The 21,267-nt window shown below is 41.2% G+C and overlaps 1 protein-coding gene across 1 annotated transcript in view; it reads left to right on the top strand.

Annotated features, from left to right (window-relative positions):
• Positions 1-20,714, top strand: part of tmtopsb (teleost multiple tissue opsin b) — a 37,598-nt gene extending 16,884 nt beyond the window's left edge. Inside the window, exons 3-4 of the mRNA XM_080490017.1 lie at positions 8,866-9,099; positions 18,639-20,714. Of these exons, the coding sequence (XP_080346143.1) occupies positions 8,866-9,099; positions 18,639-18,935 (531 nt within the window). The 3' untranslated portion in view covers positions 18,936-20,714. The remainder of the gene's footprint in view (positions 1-8,865; positions 9,100-18,638) is intronic.
• Positions 20,715-21,267: the final 553 nt, after the last annotated feature.

Here is a 21,267-nt window from a genome sequence, read left to right as displayed (position 1 = left end):
GATAATCCCTTGCTTACACAGCATGCGTTTTCTCACTCGCTGGTCAAATGCACGCATCAAATCATTCTGAGAGTTTTGCAGGGTGTGATTAAATCTCTCGAGTTTTCCCTGAAACCCCAGAGATGGTGCCAGGGCGAAAACTGAGGAGACGACTTCTCCTTGCACTCTCCTCTCTGTGGGTGGGAACACTGCAATACATATACATTCTATTTTCATATTCTAGGTTATCGAGGAAAGGTGTAAATGAGCCGCATCACTCAAAATAATAAACACAAAATTAATAAATCTATTTAAAATATAAGATATGCTTGTGGTCTCGTATGAGTATTCAGCCTAATGGCAGTGTGAACTTTCTTGGTCATTTTTGTGTATATTATTTGTTTCCTCTGAACATAGTATAGTAAAATGTTTATTAAAATACCCAAAACAAAACATAATTCTTTTTTTCAAGGCTCATGAATCACGTAAAAAATTAAAAAAAAAAAACCTCCAGTTAAACTTTCAGCAGAATCAGAATTGTAGAGAAAGTCAGGCGAGACTAAGAAATCATCTCAATAAGATCGTTTTGGACCACAGGAACTTTTCTGTTATTCTGAAAACTTTCGAGAGACTTTTTTTCGCTGCGCTTCACACACATCTGGTGCTTTTGCCTTCCTTTCCTCCTCCCAAAGGGAAATTGAAGAGATTCTTGATATGTTTATGCATTGTCATTGGTCAGACATGTGAGTTAAACGTGTGAATACGTTTGGATAAACTCCGCAAAAATAGGAACATCCCAAAAAAACGGATGAATCTAAGTTTTGCTGCAAAACTACATTATTGACCAGTTGTTTACAGAAACAGAAGTTACCAAACATTAAGCTCTATGTTGTTTCTTACTATCTGGCGTAAGGTTGATGTTTGAAGAGTGAAGAGTCTTTTAGTTCAGCAGAAATCCATGAGCGGTTCCTAGAGATGCGCCAATATCGATACCGGTGTCGGGTGTGATACTGCACGACGTTCTCGTATTCAGAAAAAGCTCCATGTGACGACCCGGTGAGGCTTACATGACATCATGTGTCAGCAACGTCGCCCTTTGATAGGCAAGAGAGCCCGAACGATGTCCGCGGTTTGGAGATACATCAATATCAATGAGAACGGCAAAAGCAAGACGGATTGTAAACTAGGTTCTGCCTACATATCAAGAGCAGGTACACTCTACCTGCTATACACTCATTACCAGCGAGGGCCAGCGACAGGACAGTGTGTAGATGGACGCGACGCACTGCTATATGCGACCTCGACCGTGAGGCTGTTGGAGGTGCGGTGGAGTCTTCAGTGAAAAAGAAAAAGAAAAACAAAAATCCTCCAAATGACTTGTAGCTAAGAAGGAAGGTCATATGGGGGAGATTCCTCAAGACAAAACCTTTGCTGGCTGGTAATTGTCATTTAAAGTGGCAGTAGCCGGTCTCGCAAGACCAAAGTGAAACCAGTTACGCAAACTCGGCGATCGAAACTTCAGAGACAGAATATCGAGAGCAAACTGTTGGCCGCACTGCAGTAAATACTCGGCTCGTTGTCGGAGTCTTGGCTCTGCACTTTGACGCGCTCTCGCGTTCGAAAAGCAAAACAAGTTCCATCCCATCTGTGGACCATCTCTCAAATTTGCTTGGCGATGAACTTTACGGGCATCGTGTTCTAATTTCTCTCTCGTTTATGGCACGCAGGCTTCAAGCTGCGCGAAATCCAACAAAAACAAAGCAAAGATTTTAGTTAAATTTGAATTTCTTCTCTATGTCTTATTGAAGGACTGATTTTAGGGGTTTTCTCATTACTTTTAAAGCCCTGCATGGCCTGGCTCAAGGATATACTGTAGATCAGAGCTGCTGTCCACCTACCAACTTGTAGCTCATCAGGGTGAAACCTGCCCACGGGGATCTCTGCAAATCTACAGGGGAGTTTCAGTCATTAGATGAATGTGGCCATGGAACAAATAAGCCTGAGTAGTTTCAATTTGCCTCATCTTCAATAAATTAGTTTTCAAATTTAGTGTTTTATCCAGAAATCTTCCTTTGGCTGCAAATGTAGAAGCAAATCTGGTGTTTCGTGTTTGTTCACTTTATATAACCTGCACACGCCTATCGATATATTTTGGTTTCACATAATAGGAGAAAGTAAAAAAAAAAAAAAAAGAATTTATCTTTTTTAATTGAGTTAGAAAACAGATGCTCATTTAATTGCACTTTTGCGCAGCGTTATGGCGTTCAGGATAGAGCAGTGAGTTCAGCCAAGCTGGGAGCAGCCAAAGCATAACACGGCACAATGTTCGGGGTTTTCAACACTGCAAAACTGTGAAGTTTCACTTTTTTTCGTCCGACTGACACCTCATCTCGGGACACTCTCACCTCTCCCGGCATCTCCCCGAGGTTTACGCCAATCATAAATTGCTGGCTGCGACTCTTTCCCTGTACATTGTCCCGTCTCAGGTGAAAAGTATTTGCTATAAACGAAAAGTTAGGAAAAAAGTTCAGTCGTATAACTCCTGGAAAAGTCACAATAATAAAGATATTTCATGGATGAGGACATAGAAAAAAACAGCTTGGGTCAGCATTGTGACAGGGAGATCAATACAACTGTCATTACATCACTTAAACATCACATTTAATTTATTTCTATTCCTCCAGATGTAAACAAACTGCTGGTAGTGAGTTTATGCACCCGCACTGCAATCCGCTTTTAATATTCTATAAGCCTTTTAAGACGCAAACACATCTTTTGACAATAAAGAGCACTCATGTATTGCTTGTTGGATTTCGATCAGCAGCTCTGTTTCCCTTCATCCCTGTTTGTTTGCTCATATGTGCATTTCCGGAGACGCTCTGCTACAACAACATGATGGAGCATGTCCTTGGTCATCTGGTGTCTCTTCACTTCATTATTGACCCGCCGCTGTCACACCGTCACGTGTTGTAGTTTTTTTCCGCCATGCGGCAGTCTTTAAAACGTCCCGGACGTCCAGCTGACGCAGCAGCTGTCAGCTGGATGGAGAGGCTTCGGTTTCCTCGTGGTAACGTAGAAGTGAATCAATTCGCCAAAAAGCATTGTTCAGGCGGTGACGGTTCGGAGATTGACACGTTGTGGAAAACGCTGACTCTCCCACTGGGATTGTCAGGAAAGATTCAGGCTCGAGTGCAACCAGAAAAAAAAAAAAAAAAAAGGATTTGTGCCTGACGTGGTTCTGATTAAATTACAAGTTTGAATTTATTTCTTATTGGTCCAAGAATGGACTTTAAACTCTTCGGTTTAATGGCCGGTTTTGGGTGATCGGTGTGCAAATACTTCCACAAGTAATAGAGGTGAGATGAACCTCAGTAACAACCTGATTGACATAATTTAGATATTAAAACAGCCGAAACCTCCATCCTGCTGGTGCTAAACCATGTCCATATGTCACATGGCAAAAACTGAAAATGTTTAACTACACAAGAGAAAAAGACACATCGAAGACGGGGAACGCTGGAGGAGCTCACGTTGTTGAGCGTCTCATTCATTAACTTTTAACCCAGAAAATGTGATGATCGCAGCAGGATTCAAACTTGTGGCCTATTGGCGTCACATCAGACGAGGAGTGAGAGTGAGCCCGCCAGAACAAGTTCTCCTCTCCGAGTGAAGACACACAGAACCCAACTGGCATCGCACAGTAAGATGGCGCGCAACGTGGAATTCATTTATGGGTGTTTATGTGTAGAGTCCACCTGTTACCGCCATTGCACCTTGCAGAAATCACTGAGAGAACTTACTTTTTACTGCGTTGTGTTTGTATTTACCATTTACACACATTTTTATTCTATTTATTTATACAGACATAAATACAGTAATATGTTTCTACATTCTCCAAAAGGAGTAGGAGGAATTTTAAAATTATGGAGCCATCCTCTGAATACATGAATATTCTTATACTAAGAAGTATGTGATTAAATACTCACATTGTTCTATCCTATAGTCTTAATCTGTCTAATAATACATCTAAATGTTGATGAGCAGTTTGATATTATTAGACTTTTCAGTTTCTAGAAAGTTATTTGTACATTTACCATGATGCAAATATAACATAATATGAATATATATATATATAAGCTGAACATGTACCCATACATACATACATACATACGCACACACAGACACACACACACACACACACACACGTGTGTACATAAATCATGAAGTATGTGTAATGTCGGTGTGCGGACCCACACACACACACACACACACACACACACACACACACACACACACACACACACACACACACACACACACACACACACACACACACACACGTGTGTACATAAATCATGAAGTATGTGTAATGTCGGTGTGCGGACCCACACACACACAGCAGTCGTCAGGCAGTGGGCGGTGTGTCTCGCTGGCCTGACGCCGTCACCTTTTGTCTGCAGTTGCTCAGCACCGAGTTCAGGACCTTCAGTTTTAATGAACACGTGGAAACAGAAGCTAAACCTGAACAGTCAACACAGTCCATCCTGCGGTTTCCAGGCCGCATGTGTCAAAAATTAAAACACAGCCTGTCGGACGATTCTGCATATTCACTGGAGGTGCCATTAACAGCGTTTCTTTTCTTCAGATTTCGTGGATTTTGAAGTCGATACTACTGCAATAAATGTCCCCGACTATATAAATCTCAGTTACCCGCTGATTTACAGTTTGAATTGTGCGGTGCCAGGCTGTCAGTTTCACTTTGTTATCACCTTGTTCACGTCCTGCCTGGTCTGGCAACCGGTCAGAATGGCATCCAGCTATCTTAGACTGTGACATCAGATGAGAGAAAAATCTGATCTTAAACTGTAATCTGTTGATTTAAGAAAAGAGATCATCCAACTAAACTCACCCTCACTCTGACCCAGAGCTTGAAAAAGGTTATTTTTCTCAAAACATTTTACATTAGCACGCATCGCTTCAAGGCTCCTCACCGTGTGCTACTACATGTATTTAAGGGAACTGAAATGCAAATTATCGGCGAAAAGCTTTAAAAAAAATTGAAGCATCGTTATAAAAGATCTCTTGACCTTTTTTGCCTCAAACCTGCGTGACACGTAAAATGTGGCTGCAGGTTTTGAACGGCTTAACCAAAGAAGATTATTCCAGGCAAAGATGAATTTGAAGTGAAAGTGGACACTGGTGTGATTAGCTGCTCTCTTTTAGCTCCAACATGACAACGACCACTTCCACTTCCAGTTTACTGCGACCCTCACGATAGATCCAAAGCTTCATTTTTGCATTTTGCAAGAGAATCAAGAATATCGATTCCGCATCAGATGTTGGAAGTGAGACATTTTGCAAGACTTGGCAGATGGCTCATTGTGAAGGATCTCCATGGTTTTTCAGCTGGAATTTGAGGCCAGTCACACATCTCGTAGAAGTTCGGAAAGTGGCAAGTTAAAACTTATAATAGATGCCTCACATGAAGAACACAGCTGGATTACCATTGTTCAAATAAACTGTGGATAAGACACACCGATGGGCATTTTAGAGTAGCGTCTCCAAAGTTAGGATGTATAGTTTTGATTGCAAGTTTTGACGTGTGTAACAAGGATCTTCACACGCGTCTGTTTTAAAAGCGGGCAACTAATGTATGGTAAATTGAATTTAATTTATACAGCTACTGCCATTATTTAAGCTGTCCCCAGAGCACTTTACACTGTTAATCACATTCAGCAATTCACACATGCAGCAACCGAGCCTCAGTGGCTTTACATTTCCAGTTCTCTTGATTTCCAGCTCATTCACTACAGAATGTACAAAAAAAAAAAAAAAAAAAATTCTGTATCCTCACTGTATCCTCACCATCCCAACCTGCTCAGCGGTTATTACATGTGACCCGCTTGCACTTTAATTGATCCATCAAATGCCTCTCTGTGCTGTCAGTCAGAGGCTCGCTTGTGCTCGAGTTCCTTGAACAAGGATCTGCCGCTGCTGTTCGGGTTGTTTTATAATCCGGGTTTCGCTTCAGAGCAGAGAACAAGATAACAAGAGGAAGCTGTGGGGATTCGGAGAGGTGATGGGTTTGTGCTCTGAGGCGCCGTTCAGGGGGCAGCTCCTCCTGGTTATTGTTGTATGAAGCCTTATAGCCCGAAGACTGAAGGAGTGAAATGAAAGAACCTTGACATTTGGCTGAACCAATATTGTATTGTTCTCTGGCTCTTGGAAAAACCTTCCCAGTCAACTTTTGACCGAGATGTTAAGTTACGTGTTTTTACAGTGATCGTAATACACAAATGTTACTGTTTCTGTTGATGGGTTTTTATATCAAATACAGGTTGTCGCGGGTCTAATCGTTCTTTGTTCAAGCAGATTTTAAAATGCTTGAATGAATTTGCTGGCAGCCATCCTTCTATGTCTAATAAAGCTAAAGATTAAGGCTCTGTTTACCAATGTTTTCAAGTGAAAACTAAAAGCTTTCATTGTGTTGTGGGTGTCCACGCCACTGAAAACACAACTTTTTGAAAACGTCTTGCAAAGTGGAACTTTTCAAAAACGTTTCGACTCTGAAAACTGTGCAAAAAAAAAACGATTTCAGTTTAAACGTCCTGTAAACGGTGCCTTAACCCATTTAACCAGCAAACTGGACACACGACATATTAAATTCCCAAATTGGAATGTGGGAAGGGCTCTGTTAAAAACCCACAATATTTGTTTTAATAGTCATTTTTTTGTACAGCAATGCAAGTTTTAGAACAAATCTTAAAACTTTAAATCTTACAATGCAAACATTGTAGGACCTGATGAAGCCTCATTATTTTCCCTGCTGGTGTGTTTCTTTTAAATATTGCATTGGCAGTTCGTATCAAATATTTAGTAAAAAAACAGTCCAGCGGAGTTTGAACGTAAAAGTTAGTTAAAGTTAGTTAAGTCCCAAGAAAAAGTTTGGGAACCACAGAATTATTTATCCATATTTTATAATGGAAGTAAAGCAGACCTTCCCCCTCTTGAGCACAAAAATAAGTGTTGGTCCTAATGAACTTTATGAAAGGATACATTTGTTGATTGTTTTGGGACTCACTAATTTCCTGATTTATTATGATCTCTTGTCAAAAACAATACATGAAACAAGGCGTCACATCCCGATCGTGCCACAATCAAACCAAGCAAACTCATTTCGACTGCCACTTTCTGCCTCAGGAGGGTTTGTTTTTGTTTTTGTTTTTTACTGGAGTGATTCATTGTCTGGATCATCTGTATTCCACAGGTCCATATAGACTCTACATGGAGTGGTAGAACTTGAGATTCCACGTCAATGCACACATTATTACCCAGCTCTTCGTGCTGCTCCGTGAATTTATTGGAACTGCGTTTTTTATTAACATGTTATTTAAATGAATAAATAAATAAATAAATAACCATTTAAGCTGTGCAAAGGAATTAATTCAATTTGTTGCTGTTGGGGCATTATTATTATAACCACTATATTAAAAACTCTTTCCTGCAGTGGCTGCCACTTCATTTAGTACATTGACAGCTCATCACACTGCTGCTGATGTTTGTCCCTGCGTTCCATCGGGGTCCGCTGACGACGGCCGCAGTTTAAATCCAGTCTAATTATTCTTGGAGCTTATCAGGTGGAGTCCGGCTTCGCTCGTATTCAGGGAAAATAAACAACCGCACATCGAGTTTGTGTGGGTCATTTTGGGTGAAGCTGTGGTTGTTTCTGCCACAGACAAATAAAACACTCGAAACACTTGATCCAGCATCAGAAATTAAAGCCACTGTGGGCAAAAATATAAGAGTTTTCAGTGAAAATTGTAAACAGAGAGCAAGAGAAACAAATTCGTGATGCTGTAGACAAGCTTGAATTGTTTGCAAAAATGTAACCTTCTTTACGTATTTACGCTTTACTTTTTTACTATAACGACCAATATCATAATAATTTTGACCATTCGTAATGTAATCAAGCCAGTTACGTGATAACTTGCCAATAATTTAAATGGTTAAAAAAACACATACATATAAATCCTCAGTGAATGACTACGACTACCTATGCTTGTTAAGCAAACTGCAGAAAAAGTTATTATTTCCAAGAAATGCAGTTTTATTTATTATTGGCTGCATCATTGCATTTTGAAAGGTATTTTTTAATGTTGATTCAAACGTGTAATAACTTACAATAATGGATCAAATATCTGATGACACTCTTAGTAAATTATAACATTTTGAGCTTTATTACATGAAAAAAACAAGACAAAATCATAAAACTATTGGCCATTATTACTTTATTGATTGCAGTTATAATATTTTCTAAGTTTTTTTGTGTTAATTCAATCATGTATAAAACTTATTCTACTTTTGCAAAAATGCTCTTACAACAATTAATCAAATATCGTATTGCCCTATTGGCCAGTTATTATGTCCTGAGCTTTACTATATTGAAAATGTCAAACAAAATGATCATGTTATTGGCAGATATTAAGATATGGGCCATTATTACATCATGGGTTGTTATACAGGTTAGTTTCTCCCTGTTGATGGTCTCTTGTGGTTACCACCAGTTTGCAGGTTTTTAAAGAAAGTTTTTCTTTTCTTGTGTAGTCAGATTTCTTCCCGCAGTCAAAAACCATCAGTTCCAGGGTATTTTGTGAGTTTAAATTGACTGCAGGTAAGTGTGTATCTGCATGTGGATGTACTCTGCCGATGTCAAAGTTGGCCCCACTGCCTTCAACTAGATAAAGCAGTTCGATGGATGACGTGTTGTTGCTACTCCAAGCCTTGGATGAGAGCGAGTCTCTGTGTCGATGCAGGTCCCTCCGGTCCGGTGAGGCCGAGACTTGATGCGTTGATCCCATACTGAGAAGTTGTTTTTCTCCCTCGCAGGTCCGCAGTGTGAGCTCGGTGGTGACCCGTCGCAGGGAGCAGCGTGTGCTGGTGATGGTGGTCACCATGGTGGTCTGCTACCTGGTCTGCTGGCTCCCTTACGGCGTGGCGGCTCTGCTCGCCACCTTCGGCCCCCGCGACCTCCTGACGCCGGAGGCGAGCATCGTTCCGTCGCTGCTCGCAAAGTTCTCCACCGTCATTAATCCTTTTATCTACATATTCATGAACAAACAGGTGAGTGTTTGTGTGAGCTCCCCGTCTTTTTGGAAGCCCAGGGCTCTGCAGACTGTTTAGCCCCCCGTGGTGGCTCCACAGTGATTTAAAAAAAACAAAAAACAAAAAAAAGAAACTAACAGACATTTGTTATTTTGCAATAAGAGGTGATACCCGAGTGAAGTCACATTTAATAATTTATCAGCTGAGATAAACGAGGTCACCTTCCTGGAGTTTTATTCAGCGTGGACAGACGTTGCTCTTTTTAGTGCTTCAGACTTCAGCAATATTCTACAGTTTATTCTCACACAGCAAAACTACATATGAAAGCTCATGATTGAGGTTTATCTCCAATTGGAAAGTGAAATAAGCTCCACAAAAGACATTCGATAGATCGAGGGCAAAAACGGTGCTCTTGGGGCCTGTCCACACGAGAAAGCCGTTTCATGTAAACGCATCCTTTTTGACCCGATAACCCTGCAACGTAACTTAACAACAACAACAACAACAATGGCGGACTACACAGTCCAGGTCGTGATGCAGAAGCTACTGATGCTAGCGGGTTTAATAAAGCGATATCTTGGATTCCTCGAATACGAGGAAGTGCAGGAGTATTCACTGTGTCTTCTTCTACATTTTTGGTGTATTTCTGTGGCAGAGTTACAGTGCCACCTAAAGGCTTGGCATATGTACTACATAGTTTTGAGCCGTGCTCAAAGTGATGTTTGGGTGGAATAATTTTTTTTTTAAAGAACAACAAGGAGAAAAAAGATTCTATTGCTAACTGAGAATCTGAATATGGGGATATCAATGTCAAATGAAGTGGAACTGACCACAATTAAGTGGGTATATCAACTGTTTGAAAGAACAGAAGAAAAACGTGAAATGTTGAACAAAGTCAACGTGCGCCGTAAATACCGAAGCAACCAACAAAAGCACGAACAAAGTCTTAAATCTGAGCCATCTTTCCTGTGTCTGACAACAGATCAACTCTAATGAGCTGTCCAGTAAGAACACCCGACAAAGGCGGTCAATAATTGCAGTCATAAGTGATTCACATCCAGGCTTGAGCACACCTCCACCCTCCGTTCACCGCCTCGTCATTGACACCTTCAGCCAGGCGCACGTGCAAACACATCGGCACAGATAAGAGATCAGGCAGTGACATTATTAGAATCCCGTCACACTCACAAAAAGCCAGTCCGCCCCCTGTGCGGCTGCGATACACTCCACTGACATTCAAGGGCACGAGCGCACAACAGAGAGTGAGAGAGGAAAAAAAGATGGAAAATTAAAACGAATGAGCACGTAATCTGGTTGCTGCCACACTCGGTACAAATTGACAGCTAAGTAAACTTCAAGGTGGGTTTGTCCAGCGTTTTCACCGTCGATAAATCATTAAAGCGCTCATTAGTAGATTAGTGTGGTAAGAGTAAACAGATATGAGAGCACAGACACACACTGTTTCCACAGGTTTCCACACAGACAAATCCTTCTGAGCTGGTTTTGCTCCAACATTACTCACGTTCTCAAGCTGTTGGGAATTCAGATAGGTTATGTTTACGATGATATAATCAAACGCTAAACATGTGCTGATTCACAATTCAATGGTGTGCTCGGCTGAAGAGATACAATATTGTTGTTGGGGTTTGTTTTGTTTTTTCTCTCCCTTGGTGATTGTACCAGAGGTTGGAGCAAATGTGCTGTTAATGCAGCAAATCTTGTGTTGATGACTGATTCAGTGATTCCTGATGAATGAAGCCTGATTCATGCTGATGGGGAAACGACCACTGTGGTGTGTTTTACTTGGAATTAGGGTGGCAGACTCCCCCAACTTGAATTATTTACCATTCTCACGTCTCCTTGGTCATCGCTCAACCAGTGCAAACCAATAAGCTCATATAGAGACTATTGTAAGACAACACTGTTTTATCATTCATGTTGAATGTAATGCAACTACAACTTTGCATGTTAACAGCGACACCTGTGGCCTGCAGGAGGAGTACCGTTACTTTGTGAAACTTAAAATAAAAAGATTACAAAGTAGGTTTTTAGGTAATTCCTCATTTAAAACACACACATTTTTCTGATATGAAGCATCTGCATTTTTGTATTTGTTTCTTTTGCTTCTTTTCTAGGGCAAAGGTGTGTTGTTACCTTTACGTTTATATGAACTACTAAAACAACCAACAGACCGGGGAAACTACTATTTTACTAGCTACTACTAGCTTTAAAAGCTGATAGTAGAGGAAAGCTCGAGGAACAAAGTTAGAGGAATAGAATGAAGAAAAGAAAAGTATCTGTGAAACTTTTTATGAAAAGCTTTAATCCATTTTTTATTGTTAAATGTGGTCTGTGGTCTACTCTGGTCGCTCTGGTTTTATTTCCCTGAACTGGCAAATTAGCAATCCAACCACAAAACGTGTTTTTATTCATTACTATACTATGAAAAGTTGTAAGCATTATAAAAAGGGTTGCTGATTAATTATTAATGTGCGCTCACCAATTTCTCAATGACTGTATGTGGTATTAGTCACTGTGTAAAATTAGAAAAACCAAAATAAAGCGCCAATCAGGAAGTCGAAGACTAAACTTATGTCCTTGATTACACTGTTAAATACTTCTGTTTGATTTGTTTTTACCTGATTGAAAAACATCTTATCTGTGTAATGACATTTGTGCGACTGTTGTGCGAAGTTCAGCACAAACCACACCGGAAAGTCTGCGGACGACACGACATTCGAGGGGATGAGGAGGAGGACTACAGAGAGGAAGTGAAGGCCTTTGTGGAGCGGTGTGACGGGAACAATCGGATCCTGAACGTCGAAAAACACCAAAGAACTGGGAATCGACTTCAGGAAGAAACAGCCAGTGCACACCTCACTTTACATCCTGGACACTGCAGTGGAACTGGTGCAGCACACCAGATTCCTGGGCGTGCATGTGGCGAACAACCTCACCTGGTCTCTCCACACCTCCTTCACCGCCAAGGAGGCTCATCAGCTCCTGATCTTCTTGTGGTGTCTGAAGAGAGCTCAGCTGAGCACATCAGCCCTCACCACCTTCTCCAGAGGAGCCATAGAGAGATGCTGACCAGCAGTTTCTCTCTGTGGCATGAGAACAGCACGGCCTCTGACCGAAAAGCACCGAAGAGAGTGGTGAGGGCCGCCGAGAAGATCATTGGGGTCTCATTGCCGCCAATAGGGGACTCGGCAGAAAAACATTGCCTGTCAAGGGCACTGACGATCACCAAGGACTCCACTCACCCTCCCCTGGACCGTTATCTCTCCTTCCATCAGGCAGGCCTGAGATGTAAAACTGCCAGGTTCAAGAACTGTTGCTTTTTTTTTTTCCCCACCGCCATCCGTCTTTTAAACAGAGAACTGTAAATACTTATTTATTCTTCTGTTTTGACATAAGTATTTCATTTGTATTTCCACTTATTTATTGCTGCACTGCATTTTAGGCACCTTATTTTGTCTCAGGGATTTTGACGTTATTTTATCTCCGTTTATCGTTGACCCTCCATCAAAATTTCCTCCTGCAGTGCATCTCTGATGTAATTGTCAGAATTACAAAGTTTCAAAACATTGCGAACATTTTCTGAAAGGAAAACGCAAAAGCCGTGAGTTTTCACTTGTGAATTGTTGCTTTGGCAGAGCATGAGTTTCTGTTTTTTTTTATTTATTTTGTGTGTGCATTGAAGTTGCACTAAAGAAACACATTCTTAAGAGAATTCTGTATCCAAGGGGACATGTGAACATGTCCAGCCTAATTCTAATGTTATGAGTGAAAAATGAAGATGCCATCCTGTATATGTCCTATCGACAAAAAGAAAAAATAAACAACCCAACCAACTACACAAACTGCACAAAAATAACTTTATATACACCCCAAGTTCTCCTCGACTATATTTGATATAGTTATTATTGTACCTTAGATTTATTGGTTGTGAACTGAAATTTAATCTAAACACTTTAAATATTTTGGGGGAGAAAGTTTAATTTCAGTTGAGATTCAGATAAATTAACCAGGACTATAGTAAAGGGTTTTGAATACAGCCAAAGTTGTACTTGTTTGATAGTTTGAACTGTGCTATCTTCTCTCGCACAGAAGCAGCAACAAGAGGATAAAAATGCTACGAAAGTCTGTTAAGGAAATGTGGCCTTGTAAAGGAGGAAAAGTAGCAAATCATGGCAGGAATGAAAAACTGAAAATAGGAGAAGTAGAAAAAATGAAAGCAAAGTAAATCCTATTTGTGAGGGGAAAAGAAACGTCAGGGCATCAAATAAAAAAAAGGTGAAGGTTGGAAAGAACAGATGACGGACAGGACCTTAAGCAACAGATGAAAGAAGGAAAAGGCTGAATTTTTCAAGGCAGGAAGTGTTGGGTGTGAACACAAGATGAAAGACAGGTGGGAAAGAGAAAGGTGAGGGGCCGGTGGAGTGAAGGATGAAAGCAGTTTTTTTTTTTAATTTAATCTCCAAAAGGTAAATGCAGCTTTGATTTTGATTAGCGCATGATGTTACTATCAGGGAGCGACACACTGCGGCGGTGACCTTTCCTCCACAAGTCGCTCATCCACACGCACGCTTTAATCTGCCTCTGCCTGGTGTTATCTGCTCCTCCCTCAGTCTGTCGCTCAGGTTTGCAGGTTGTCATTTTGGAATTGTAAGACATTTAACTTTTTTTTTTTTTTTTTTTCTTTCACATGGCTGACCTGTTACAGCAGCAGAGTTTTGTTTTTTTAAATGATATATACGGCACTAACCAAACTTTCAGGTGGGCTGCTGCGCGTGCAGGAGGCCTCGCTGTGTGGCGCTTTCAGTCTTCAGTTCCTCCCAGCCCATAACTATGGCAGCAGTGTGTTGAGGCGAGTTGAAGACTTCAAGCGCTGCGCAGATTCACGCCCCGGGCTTCAGCTGTCATCCAACAAATTACACCCGTGCACCTGTCACGGGCACATTTCCTGCCAAAGGTCTCATTACCGCTTTTCTGTTCATTCGCCTTATTATAGACTTGAAAGTGGACTATTTCACATCGCCGCGTTCACAGGTGCAGAAATTAGAGAACAGGTCGGAGGAAAAAAATAGAAGCAACTGCAATATTCACACTTTGTACGTGGTTTTCCAAGCAGAAAGTCTGTTTCCAAATTTCAGTCCGGGGGCTGCACAGGTTCCTCAAAGCGAGGATATCCCTGGTTCAACTTTAAGCTTTAAGTTTCCTGCCGCTGTCCAAATACAAGCTGTTTAGTCCATTAGTGACTTTGAATTGACTGTAGTCAGCTGGGACGGGAAGTTGGATAACACTGAATGGATGGGTTGAGATCAGGACTGATTTGTTTTCTTCCTAAAAAAATATATATATATATATATTGCAGTTAGTTACAAGAAACATACTGAATCACATGAGGCCAAATCTGAACCAATCCATGAAAATGACGTATGCCAAAGCTGAAGTGAGCTTGATTTACTCTGGTTAATTTATCTGTCACCGTGCTCCCCCTACACTTCAAAAACCACTGAAACAGAGGCATGCTACGTTGTTTTGAGCTGAATGCAGTAGAGTGCATGCTGTGGTAAACAGTTGTGATCTGCTCACCACTTTGTTGATCATCAAATCTGCACAAAAACTAATTTACTGCAGAAAAGGTGTTTCTTACGCTCACACCTGTGCGGAACACATTCTGGGTTTTAAGGTGCAGCTATGAAGCCTGCGTGCTTGGTGTGCATCAGGGTACAAACTACAAAACAAACGTACTAAAAATGCAAATACCGCCAGTGTTTTATTATTATAATTTTTTTCATCAAACCAGACAACGCAGCCAAATGGCTCGCTCCATCGTAATCTGGTGTTCTGGTCAGAAAAAGGTCAGAATATTAAAGCACATGGGAGAAGATTTTTTTTTTAATCTTTTTTAATAACCCTACTATCTGTAGCCTAATATTTTGAAATGTAAAGTAGGTCTGTGATCACAATCAGCATTTCATTGCTTCTCCGCACATTAAATGTCATCTGTGTTTTCTCTTGAATTAATTTGTCCGTAACCCCCCACTCCCCCCCCCGACCTACTTTCAGCTGCTGGAAAAGAGTTTTTCCATGTTAGTAGTCGCTATATCTTGTATTTATGTGTTACGCCACTATTCTGGACTCTGTTGTATTTCCAAATCTCTGAAGCACTCAAAGTTTTTGGAGTGAAAATATTTCTGTATGTTATTTTGTTGTTTTAATAGCACGTCTGTGCAAACAATGCTCCGCACTGCAGACGCCCTGACAATAAGGACCAAATATGTTTAGCGGAGAATTTGACCCCGCTTGGTTTTTGTTCAGCTCAAAACATAATGAGAAAAAGTTTATTCATCTTTTAATTAATAGGCTTTCTTTCAGCACAATGTGCAACTGAGAAATTAAGGTTTTGTTTTGTGTGTGTGTGTGTGTGTGTGTGTGTGTGTGTGTGTGTGTGTGTGTGTGTGTGTGTGTGTGTGTGTGTGTGTGTGTGTGTGTGTGTGTGTGTGTGTGTGTGTGTGTGTTAAACACAAACATTAGTCCACCTATACCAAAAATCTATTGAATTCCACAATATCTGGATAATATTGACGGTGTTTACACACATGCAGTTATAATTGCAGTTACAGTACAATGAGGTTGTTGTTTTTTCTTTCAATGAAGAGAAGTTATGAATAAGACTATTGTGATTGATTTCGCAGCATATCTTAAACCAACTGTCAATTTAAGAATCCCAGCCTTCGAGTAATTTACTTGCCATGGCTGCTTTGAAGCCATTTTTTTCAAATTAAAATGATCAACTCATCGTCCATCCATCTTCTATATCAGCTTTTTGTGGCAGTCGCGAGGTTCTATCTAACAGAAGATAGAAAATCTATCAAACGACCTGCGTGACATGAAGAAATCTCAGTCATAAGTCATTGCTGCTCTTTGCCCCGTGTTGCCTGAAGACAGACTCCAGTTCTCTGTGACGTTCTGAATAAAGCCGACCCTTAAGGTGGATGGAGTTAAACAGTACATTACACGTTTCATATTCTTTCTTTTGACTTTTCATATTCTGAACTCCTCAGCCTCTGAAGGGAAGCTAAATGCTGTTGGACACGCCCACTCACAACGCACGAAGAAGCATTCAAAATGAAAAGAGTGAGCAGTTTCACAGGTCCACTCTATGTTACGGAAAGCGTATTATTTTAGCTTTCTTTGACATGTTCAAACCTTTATTTTGACATCCTGCGAGCAGGCAAAGCCTCGAGACCTTCGTTTGATCCCAGGTAACTCCCCACAGATGTTCCTGGACTCCAGGCTGGGAACCGTTGTTTTAGATTACATAACACAATAGTTTGTAACCCTGATGACATAAAGAGCTTGTGTTGCACTCCTCTCACCAACTAAAACTTTACCAAAACATCATTTGGAATTCAGAAACGACAACACACTGACTGTTTTAACTGTCAAAGCAAATGAAAACAATGGACTCTATTACGGGACTTTCAAAATAAAAGAAATGGCCAGTTCCTAGGGCCGCTTCAGATTGTAGGAAGTTCAATTCAAATACAACAACAGTCATCTCAAGCAAAATCCAACGATCCTACTTGATTGGTCGTGTGGAAAGTAAAAACTAGAAGAAACAGGAAGGAAACCTGCAGAACCAGACTGAGCGGTGAAGACTTTCTGCCGTTGGGATTCGGGGGTAAAAAGACAGAAAAGGACAACAGAGACAGAAAGCAACCAGCAACAAGCAGATTGTCATAAATCCACTTGCTGCAGACGCGATGGGTACAAGTGTGTTATTTGACGTTGACACAAGCAAATATGGAACTTAACTGAACTTTCACTGAAAGAAATTTAAAAGATTTACTACTAAAAGTTGTATAAAGAATTAATTTTTTTTTAAGTTTTCTGAAACGACAGAGATGCTGAAAAGCCGCATACATGCAGACCCGTGAACTGACCGTTCCTTTACACACTAAGCTGGTTTCGGCTGGTTTTTCCTTCCAGCTGTTGTCCTAATCATCTCAGACTGTCTCCACAGAGTTGGGGGAAAAACTGGGTTGAGTTTGTTTTGGAATATAACACGTCTCCCTCTCTTATCCCCCCCCCACGCCTCTTCAGTTGTGTAAATGCACAGAGGCCATCACGGTAGTATCTCGTGTTCATTGGCGTTAATCACAGGAGGTTCTCCTGAGGATTTGGTCACTCGTCAGACTTAAGATCCCAATCTGTGCCTGATCCCGGCTGTAATCCCTCCTGACGTCAGCGCATCGTCCTGTTTCTCATGATTCCTCTCTATTTTCTCCTTCTCACTTCTTGCTCTACCCCCCCTCAACCCCCCACCCCTTCCCCCCTGGTTTTTTTTTTTTTTTTTTGCTTTCAAACTCGCATCTTTTTCCTCCCCTCCACTCAAACGGAGCTCTCCAGTAGATTAATTCACGGGGATCCAAAACTCGAGAAGCTTCAAGACGGAGAGCTAATTTTGAAAGCTGCATAATTTCCTCGGGGCGGCAGAAATTAATTGGCTCATATAGGATAAATTGTCAGCCAACTGTTTAAGTGTCTCAGTTTAAAAGCACCACAAACGGGTCTCATTCGTCATATCAATCAGTTGATGTCATTTTTTGATTTTTTTTTCTTTGTTGTTGTTGTTTCAAAGAGTGAAAAACCCGCTGAGGGGAAACTGTGCACCGTGATGATGTAATAAGATGTGCGGCGGTGTAATGCTTCCTGTAGCACGCCGGTTTGATCTGCGGCGCCCTGGGGAAATGTAGTAGACTTTAAGTATACGTGTGCAACCAGAGAGTATACTAAGTACACTACGTTTATCCAGGGGATGCCTGCTGGACTCCCGAAACAGAGAAGATGGAGAAATCTGATGCTGGATCTGTTTAAAAATAGTCTGTCCTCTTTTCTTCTTTTCAATGACGTAACCGCCACGGTTCTCGTGACAGTTGGTGTTGGTAACCGATAATGTAACACAATTACTTTTACTGTACTGCAGCTTCGTCTGCTATTTCTGTCATGGCACTTCAGGATATAACTGGATTCACTTTTATTAGAATAAACTACTACCGTAACAATTTCTACCATTTCAGTGATTTGACTGAAACTACTACTGTAGCACATTAAGTCGGGAGCTGTGACCACAGTCTATTTTTGTCCTACGACCCTGCTGCCGACAAAACTACAAATTCAACCGTCAACCGTCATTGGTAAATGAAATAGTTCCAAACCCACTATATTAATTGTATTAGTAACTTTTTCAGTAGTTGGATATCTTTTTTTTACCAGGGTAGGTAAATGGTCTTAAAGCAGCTTTTTAATGCAGTAGATAAAAAATAAATATAATTAAAAAAAAGTTTGATTAATGGCTACTAGCTTTGACTTCAAATACTAGTACTGCTACAGTTTCTTGTTTAAATGTGTGCATTTGTTGGAGTCATTTTTGTTCATGGGAAAGTGTTTACAAGCATCCTGTCATTTCTAAAACAAAACCAAAAGCTCTTTATAAACACGGTACCTGCTGCGCGTATCAGTGATACTCCTCTGTGTTTGTGTAGTTCTACAGGTGTTTCAGAGCATTCCTCAACTGCTCCACCCCCGAGCGAGGCTCCACCTTAAAGACCTTCTCTCGAGCAACCAAGACGCTCCGGACCGTCCGCCAGGAGAAGGACGTCCACATGTCGGCCGCCGGCCCGTCCACAGCCATGCCCACCCCGGACTCCCACCGCAAGTCCACGCAGGGAGCCAATCACACGGCCCCAGCGCCGTTCAGCCCAGACTGTGGCGTTCCTCAGGGTCCTGCCTCTGCCGGGCCCAAGCCCACACTGATTCTGGTGGCATACTACAGGGAGTGACAATAAGAGCAACGGGGGCTGAACGCTGACAGGAAAAAGCAAGAGGGGGGCAAGCGGATCGAGGCGCAGGTCTCCAATTAACAAGCAAATCCTCTTAATAGCGCAAAAGAGCGAGTGCAAAATGAGCTCAGTGGGAGTCTCGAATGCAAGCTGGGACGTTTTAATCCACGAACAGGTTATCGTTTCTCAGTGAGGTCGGCAAACAGGGACGCGCGTCTCAACCGGAGGCCCTCTGTGTACAAAGCAGGGGGAAGATGTGACGAATAGGGCTACACGCAGTGCTTTGTGTCGAGGTTACACACTCCGGCAATTAGGACGTATCTGCCACGAGCTCAGCCACAAGAGCCACAAACGTTGCTCCTCATTCCCCTCCTCCTGAACAAAAATCAATTAAAAAAAGAAAAGAGACCCCAGAGGGATTCGCTATGGATTCGCTATTTGTAAGGGGTTTCTCTCACTTCGTTTTGTCGGAGGGGGAAAAAAAAAAAAAAAAGGACATGTCACGGTTGCGGGGTCAGACCACAGCCCACACAGAGCCAACGAGGGGAGGCCAATTACTAAACAATGTGCCGACTGTTTGGGAAAATTGTGCATACTTTTACAATGTGATCTACTCATGCTTTGAAACATTAAAAAAAAAATGTATTTGGGGAAAAAAATGTTTAGATTTGAACAGGGATACATGAAGATAGGACACTTCATTTCAATTGCCTCTTTATTCTGTATTTTGTTTTGCAGTTTATAAACATTTGACGGCTGGTTTATAACACGGCGGCGCGCTTGTAAGCAGATAAAAAGGACATTCTCGAGTAAACTCAGACCGGGATATATGTGAAGATTTTTAATAAATGTTTATGTGCTACTTGAAAAGCTGCATTGGGAAAATTAAAGCAGATGTCGTCATTAAAAATTAAGCGAGTTTTTTTTTTGTTTTTTTTTGGTAATAAAACCGTTTACTTGTGTGAAATCAGATGTGTATATTTTCTGACGGAGCCGGAAAAAAACGAGGCTATGCGTTTTTAGCTCGGAGCGTCGAATTAACATGTTTATTAGGCTGCCGTTAGCTTGTTAGTAATGGACATGGAAATAAGCACGATTGCACTTTACCGATTGGGAGGAACCGTGGAGAAGGAGAAGATGTAGAATTACGTTCACCGCTGCCCCAGAAATTCAATTACAAATATAAAATCCACATAAGTGGGTCAGCGCTTGTGTTGGATGTGTTTCAGTTGCATAGTTGAATCGGTGGGGAAGAAATTCAGGAACAGTTTGGTGAAGCACGGCGTTCTTCGGTGGCAAGTTTATAAAGCCGCTGATGACTTTTATTTATATTTCTAAACGGGGAAAGAACAAATTGTGTTTGCTTCGGTTTGGAGCAGGATTATTTTCTAACAGTAATTTGGTTGAAGGTGCGGGTAAAGCCTTTTTCACGACCCCGTTTCCCTGCCTGATATTTGAGGACTTGAAACAGAGTGTTAAAGACTTGTTGAGCAATTTTATGCAATTTCGATTTTTTTGGTCGTAATGGCTGTATTCACACGTCGCTGCACATGCCCCCCCCTCCCCCTCCCCTCCCCCGTCATCAGAGCTGGGACTGTTATGAAAGCCATTCAAAGGGATGTTTCACCACGTTACCTGGGACATGTAAAAAGATATCACTGTGTTCAGTTGCCTTGATGTATTCGGAAGCAGCTGCTTCCCTTTGTTAAGTGCAAACTGTGGTTTTGTCTTGTCTCCCAATGTATTTTCCTTTATTTAAACAAAATGAAATCATGTCACAAACAGATTTGGATATCAGAGTGTTTTTTTTTCATTTTTTTGCTCTTTTCACCTCACCCGCTGTGTGTTTGTGTGTCTTTCTTGAGAAACCGGGGCTCTATTACTTTCCTCCATATTTCACACTTGTTGATTAATCCATGAATTATTAATACAGCATTTTTTTTTTTTTTTATACAGGGAGAAAAGCAGATTAACGCTCCAAATTACAACCTTCGTCTTGGTAAAACAAATAGCCTTTGGAGCTTTCCTGATGAATATTATGACTGACGGCTATGAAAGCGTGAAACTAAAGCAGGATGTCAGGAACACAGTTTGTAAGGATTTACTTCATCTCACGGTTTGGATGTGAAAACCTCGCAGGACAAGGGAGAAGTTGGATAAAGCAGTAAAAAAAGATGGATGTTGATCTCCGACATCAGTTTGCGCTCTTTATGAGCCCAGCAGGTGCTTTCAGCCGTATTCATTTTAAGTTGAACAGGTTTTTTTTGGATGAAACAATTCACTAGATTCCTGGAAAGGGTGGAACGATAGTTCGGTTCGTCGACACATTCAT

Source organism: Lipophrys pholis, assembly GCF_963383615.2.
Source record: "Lipophrys pholis genome assembly, chromosome: 20".
Lineage (NCBI taxonomy): Eukaryota > Metazoa > Chordata > Actinopteri > Blenniiformes > Blenniidae > Lipophrys > Lipophrys pholis.
The sequence above is the reverse complement of the archived record's forward strand: the minus strand, read 5'-3'. Positions and strand labels throughout refer to the sequence as shown.